Here is a 7,408-nt window from a genome sequence, read left to right as displayed (position 1 = left end):
TTCCCCGCGATGATCATTCTTTGAAAGGACAAGAAATGAACTCTTGCAATAATAAATAACTTCATTGTATGTGTTTTCATAACTTCCCTTTAAGTATTTTAGATTATCTTCAACACTAAATGAGTTCAAAATTTACCTAGAAGGCGCTGGCTGCGGTCATGGAGGACGGCGCTTTCACTTTCGTAGAAACCGCTTCGGGGAGTGTTATGTAATGTGATCTTAGACCAACATGTTCAACGTTTGGGGCTGCTTCTTTACGAAGTTACTCGCGCTTATCCTGTTGTGCTCGTTTCCCGATGTCGCCCGCTGTGACCCTGCCAATCCGGTGTTTTGCAACCAGAGCATCGTCTCTCCGCAAACGGATTGCTCATTCATGGTAAACGTATTCATTATTATCAGTTGGTCTACCGTGACAAGCCGTATGACTCGTTTAAAGACAACCACACGTGCACAAAAACCATTTTCCATTTTGTGCTGTTACCTCGCCATCTTCCCGTTGATACTTTCTCTCGTGCTCGTGTTATCCGAACCGTACCAATGACATTTGTTTCCTCCTGATCGAACTTGCTAACTACGTTGATCTCATTAAAACCTTACTCAACCTCGCTACTGCAAATATCTGTTCACCAATCAATTTTATTTCCTCTCCTTTTCAGCTACATGAGCCACTTGGATCATGCATCATACACCATACAAACAGTGAGTGACGCAGTTAATCCTTGTCACATGTTATCAGTTTCTCGTGAAAACACGTTCTTGGAGGCGTTTGATCAAAACTTTCCTCTATCCTGCAAAATTGTATAGCTGATTGACTCGTAGATGTCACTCGTTTTTAAATTATATGATGTTTCTGAAAACAAAAATGTGCGACCGTGCTCTTCGAGCTGCAAGGTTGGTAAAATAATTTGTCTTTATGTCTGAGGCACAAAAAATAATAATTTTCCCAAAAGTGGCCACAGATGTCAGAACTCATTCAGCATGCGCATTCCCGCCTCCTTACGCTGGTAACGGCTGTCATACTTTCTGTTCTCTTCGCCGTCGGCCTTGTTGACATCCATGTTTGCAGCTGTGTTCGCGGAAGAACAGGACTAGTACTGTACATCCGTCGTCAGTTCAATGCGCACCTTTCTATTTTCTCTCATTTTGTATTCCTGTGCCTGCGCTTCGTTTTCTGAAAGTATACTTATGAATGTTTGCTGCACAAGGTCGCTCGACTCCCGGCCGCGGTAACCGCATCATAACGGAGCTGAAATACTCATGGACATAAAAGGAAAGGATATATATATATATGTGTGTGTGTGTGTGTGTGTGTGTGTGTGTGTGTGTGTGTGTGTGTGTTTTACACGGACACGCATATTAAGCCATAACGCTTTTCATAACCTCAATCCAAGCTAATGGCCAGCCACATGCAAAATGCTTTGCACACACACACATGTGTGTTTGTATGTTTGTGACTAGAGACTGAACTGAAGCTGTGCTAATGTAATGAACAGTGAAGAAATGTGCAGAAGCTTGTTTCGTGTCAAACAAACTTATTTACATCAGGAAGAGGCATCAACAACAACAAAACAAAATGAAGGTAATTTAGTGCCCTGAAATGGGTGTGAACAGCATTTTTCACTGAGTGCGCAAGCTTGCACTGTCGCATTTCATCATGCCAACTGAGTGAAAATAGGTGCATTTTATAAACCGGTGCCACTTGTATACTAATTTTTTCTTCGAAATTTGCGTCAAGTGGGGAGGTGCAGCTTGTAGAACGGTGTGACTAATGGTCCAGAAAATATGGTAATCACTGCACTTGGCAAGGGCTGAACTATGGGGCCAATACCTTGGAAGCTCAAGCTGAAAATTGCAACAAGTACCTAAAGAATTCCACAGCTCCTCCAGCAATAATGGCAAGCCTGAATTCAATACCTTCAATAATTGGAACTGGTCATGCGGGCAGCTGCACAAATAGAAAAATGTTGGCACATATTAGGAAGATGTTCCCTAGCCATAAATGGCAGTTTACTGATGGTGTTGTAAAGAACACCATATGATCACTGTTCTCTGCTCTGACATAACATTGGGGCCAACACTTGGAGGCTAACAAGGAAGTACAAGAGGGAGCTAAGGGCTGTGCTACAAACGATGATAGAAAGCAAGACAGTAGTTAGAAAATCGCGAGATAGATGGGTGGCAGTATTTAAGATCAGATGCACCTTGAAGTCATGTAAAGTGTAGAACAAATAACTGGTGATCTGTTAAAGTAACTGGAGGTGTAGCCAATGAATAGAAAATACAGTCAATTGGCAGAGAACTGAGATGGAAGATGAAATTAATTAATTTGCATGCGTGGAATAGGTTCGTCTGATAAAGGACAGGTGTAATGTGCATCTCAGGGAGACATCTCAGGGATATTTTTGAAGACAAGGTCTTCTTAGTTAACTTCATATGGGGTTGGCATATCTGGGATCTGGCTATTTTGTAACCACTTCTAGAAGAATATGGTCAGTTAGGTGACTTGTAGATGTACGAACTTGAAACAGGCATCAAATGACACCTCTTCATGTCAAAAACACAGCAATAGTCAGCAACATAGGATGTAATCAAAAAAGGAGTACGTATAATTAGCTGCATGCATGTTATAGATGGGGTGGGATATGGGTGTCCGTGTCGCGGTTGCCCTTTGCCAGATGCCACAAATGCCCGAGTTCAAGATGGTGGAGAGTTGGGTGAGGGAATCAGGGCAAGTGGAGAGCCTCCGGCTGCGCGACAGCACCACCCGAGCCTTAGGCATGTGTTTTGCAAAAGCCGTAAACACTCGGGGCAAATAGACCCTGTACCTCACGGTTGTGTTAAAGAGCAACACAAAAACCAAGGTGAGGGGCATTGCAGAGTGTCAAATGCTTAAGAAAGAAATCATCAACCAATTGTCGACACTAAGTAAAACAAGGTCGACATAATTGTGCGTGAAATAATAAACATAAAAAAGATAAGGAAAGAGACATTTAATGAACATTTAATCATTTGAATCGCCATGTAGCTCGACCTTGTCTTCTTTAGTATCAAAACTTGGTTGACCCTTCTTTTCCTTAACTACCAATGTAACCACTAAAAACGTGTGATTTATCATGGACAGCTTACAAAATCCTGTAACACAACACTTGGCTTGCCAAAAAGAAAAAAACACTGAAAATACTGGCCATCAACACAACTAGATGACTTAGTAACTTACTCTGAACAAACTGGCCATCAACACAACTAGCTGACTTAGTAACTTGCTATGAACAAGGCAGTGGTTTTTAACTCTTTCCCTACCATGGGGAAAATAGTTCTTTTTTGGTAGGTTATGCCAGATATTTTTTCTGAAGGAACTACTGCACTCAATATTTTATGTAATACATAAACAAAAAGCACAATGAATGCACTTTTCATGCATAAACATTTTATTAACGAGATATATGTCATAAAAAAGATCTATATTGCCAGAATTAAGATTGTGGTATACAATTTAGTAAAGTTTGTAAAGACATGCTTGTATTTACTTAGAAAAAAATTTAACAAAATTAAGAGGTATACAAAATGCGCTGCTGTCTGATAGGCACTATCTCCGAAAAAATAAAAATTTTTTAATTGAACAGGTATTCCACTACAAAAATTTAAGCGCAAGCACTACTGTTTTGCATGCAGGCTGTGGCCACCCATGTTCGGGCTGGCTTGTGTCATCATCGCTCTCAGAGTCAAAGTCAGACGAAAAGAGGGCACCCTCAGACTTGCTGGTGTTCGATCCATCAATAAAATTAGCCGCAAACGCAGCGTAATCGCGAGATCTGCCATGTTTCGAAGCGCGCACGCCACGCCATTCTCGGAGGCAGTCATTTTGCTTTCAACTTTGACGATCACGGAACTTTGGAGTGCATTAAAAAAATTAACGCCTTGTGACGAAAAAGCAAACTGCATAGAAAACAAAAATATAATTCTCCCACCTCACGTCCTATGATGCAGAGTGTCTGCGAGCGGCGCAGAAGGTCTCAAAAGCAGCGTTTCAAGCCATTGATAGCGGGCAGGCAGTGTCGCTTTCTACTTTGACAATTTTTGAAATTTCAGAGTGTGCTCAAAAATCGCCACCTGGGGGGAGAAAGTCAACTGCTTAGGAAACATGAGAATAGCTCTCCTCCTTTGTGTCTGATGTGAAGTGTCTCCGTGGGCGGCGCGGAAAGTCTCGAAACCAGCGTTTCAAACCATCGTTAGTAGGCTATAACGATGCCCAATGGGCACGGTACAAAAAGAGTTAAAGGGCTGTGAATTTTACGAATGCAGGAAATATCAACTGTACTGTAGATTAGAATTTTCACTACCATTTTATTATTGGTTAGCTTACCTTCGTTTTGTTTTGTTGTTGATGCCTCTTCGTGATGTAAAAGAGTTTGTTTGACACGAAACAAGCTGCTGCACATTTGTTCACTGCTCATTAAATTAGCGCACTTTCAGTTAAGTCTCTATGTAGGGTGTGCTAGCACCACATATGGAATTGTTTTGCATATTTTTGCCATTTCCAGGTTGCCGGACTTATGACTATTCTTCCTGGAACTTGAATGAAGAGCAAGTAGTCACTTCATTAGAGGACCTGGACTACCACATTTACCTGTCAACATACTCCTATTCCAAAGAAATTGCACTAAATGTTTCCTTTGAGACCACATCGAAAGGTATGCTCAATTTGTTTGGCAAGCTGAGCTGCAGGATTTTGCAACTTTGTATACATTGTGGTGCCAAGCACAAAAGTTACAATTAAATATTGGAGAACAGAGATTATAAAGCTCATCAGTGGTTACAAAGTAGTGACCTCTGGAGCCTTCTGGTTTGGCTATAAAAAAATGTTTATTGACCTGTGCACATGCATACAATAATGGCATCTATAAGGAAAATTACAGTGATTATGTTGTATTGCATACAATGCATCACACTCGACATGAACAAAACTGTAGAAACAAACAGAACAAGAAATGATACTGCTTTGAAAAGTCAACGCTGACAAATGTTGGTTCAACAGCACTACTACAGTGTACATATGAAAAAGTTGCAGTCACCCTGGGATTCACACGACACTGAGAAAGGACCCAAATGCAGTCTTAACTGACGTAAATGAAAGTTGTTGCACGACACTTTCGTCACAGAAGGCACCACATAGTTCCAGCGGTGAACTTCGCTTCACCCAATTGACAGGTGGAAATGGAAATTGGGGCCTTCTTTGAAGCCTGCTTTACCAAATTGAATGAAACTGCATAACTTCGTTAAGTCTTTGTGCAGATTTTAAATGTGCAATCATTCTTATAATTGGCCAATTAGTTCCAAGGATAACTAATATAAATCACAGATACTGGGAACAATGGAGTAATGACTATTCACCAGAATGTTGGTTGAGGCACATAATTAAATACTAGGAAGCAAAAAGTTGACAAACCATGGTAGGGATATTTTTTTGTATGACAGGTATTAAGAATTACACAGTGCTTCAAAGTGTTGCACACACTGTGGTGGCGTAACAGCTATGGTGTTGTGCTGCTAAGCCCAAGGGTGCGGGACCAAATCCCGGCTGCAGCACCTGCGACCCACCACTGTAAACACAACACTTGTTTTTGTTTACAATGGCCGGCTGAGGTGGCAACATAGGGCAATTGGCCAAACTGCTGGCTACGGCAGCGGAGGCTCTAGTGACCGTATCTGGTAACCTGGACCCAAGCAGAGCAACAGAGTGACTCACGCAAGCGGAACACCTACACCTGCCAAGCAGTACGCTTTGTATATAGAGCTAAAGAAAGAGTCTACAAAAGACATAACAATGGCACAGAGGGCAGTCACACGGAGATGACATCAAGCCCTCCACGTTGGTGCAGGCAGTTCCAATTGAGAAGCAGCAGCACCTTTGACGGCGATTTCCTTGACAAAAAATTTCTATATTGTCATTCAGATGAGTTGGACACCAGGGACAGTCTGACAACTTATAATGATCTCGTTAAGGCATTTCACCTCAGTCGCCGAATCTTCCCCCCGCCTCACCCAAAGTTCAGCCGGGCGCAGGCTACCACCCTGCGTCTACTACAAACAAACACGTACCCTTCACCCGCCCGCCTCCACCTTATATTTCCGGACGTCTACACTACCCCCAACTGCCGGTGCTGTGGAATTCACCCGGCTACGCTTCCGCATATGCTATGTGAGTGCCCAGCACAGTACACCCAGACTAACACCACGACTCTCTCGTCGAGGTTGCATGAGGCTCTGCGGAGCTCCGCCCTCGACGACCAAACCTGGGCGACCCAGCACGCCCGTGAGGCGGCGGCGAGGCAAGCCCTCGATGTCCCTTCGTGGGAGGCTTAGGCCCGGCCATCATAAAGTGCTGGTTCTACAATAAATGTTTATTCCTCCTCCTCCTCATTCAGAAAACAATGGTACACTTCTAGGCAAATACTTTGTCAATATAGCTTGACTTTCCTTTAGTGTCACTCTAACAGCCCCTAACCAGGTCTGGCCATTTTGACCTGACAAGCGCAAAGCATGCAATGCGCGATAACGATTGTGTCTGCAAAGTATTACATCGCTACGCGCCGAGGAAAGATCTGAAATTTGAAATGGAATGCCGTTTGCCCTTTTCCTCGCAACTGCTGCCCTCCAAGCTGGAGGATGACCTACGCGTGCTAGTGCACCTACGTACATGTGTTATTGCTGTGATGTCGCCCGTGGTGACACATGACTTCGTGAATTATTCAAGGCAACATCTGTTGTTTGTGTAGTACAGGGTGTGTCCGGAAAGTAATGCAATTACTTTTTTTTACGGCGCTGCCATTGGAGATACCACGATCGGATTGGTTGGGTTAGGTGGGGTGACTCTTAGCCTTTCATCATTGCCTAGAGCAGTCTGCTCCAAGCTCTGGGAGCATCAGGATCGCTGTTTCCGTGAACTTCCTGATAGTGCGCTGTCACGACATGCGATGGCATCTGCATGCGAACCGTGGTACGCGATCAAGTTCTGTGCTAAACTTGATAAGAGTCTTGCCGATATCTACCAAATGATTCAGCAAGCCTATGAGAATTCTGCTTTGTTATATTCTCAAATTTCAAGGTGGTTGAAGGCATTTAAAGGAGGCCAAAAAGGCGTGGATGATGAATCCCGCTCTGGATGGCCACCAACGAGCAAAAGTGACGAAAATGTGTCTCATGTTCATGATCTTTTAAACACCAACCGTCGGATGAGTGTGCGGATGATAGCACAGACTCTTAGTATTCTGAAAATCACCGTGCACAACATCGTAAGCAACAATTTGAGCATGCGGAAAGTGTGCACCAAGCTGGTCCCCAAACTATTCAGTGATGACCACAAGAACAACTGAGTAGTGACCGTAAGCGAACTTTTGGAACGCGTGCA

At 43.2% G+C, this 7,408-nt stretch overlaps 1 protein-coding gene across 1 annotated transcript in view; it reads left to right on the top strand.

Annotated features, from left to right (window-relative positions):
* The first annotated feature begins 148 nt into the window (after nucleotides 1-148).
* LOC142582751 (uncharacterized) overlaps nucleotides 149-7,408 on the top strand; it is a 36,938-nt gene continuing 29,678 nt past the window's right edge. Inside the window, exons 1-3 of the mRNA XM_075692769.1 lie at nucleotides 149-376; nucleotides 657-699; nucleotides 4,542-4,691. Of these exons, the coding sequence (XP_075548884.1) occupies nucleotides 230-376; nucleotides 657-699; nucleotides 4,542-4,691 (340 nt within the window). The 5' untranslated portion in view covers nucleotides 149-229. The remainder of the gene's footprint in view (nucleotides 377-656; nucleotides 700-4,541; nucleotides 4,692-7,408) is intronic.

This window comes from Dermacentor variabilis, chromosome 5, assembly GCF_050947875.1.
Source record: "Dermacentor variabilis isolate Ectoservices chromosome 5, ASM5094787v1, whole genome shotgun sequence".
In the NCBI taxonomy this organism is placed as follows: domain Eukaryota; kingdom Metazoa; phylum Arthropoda; class Arachnida; order Ixodida; family Ixodidae; genus Dermacentor; species Dermacentor variabilis.
The sequence above is the reverse complement of the archived record's forward strand: the minus strand, read 5'-3'. Positions and strand labels throughout refer to the sequence as shown.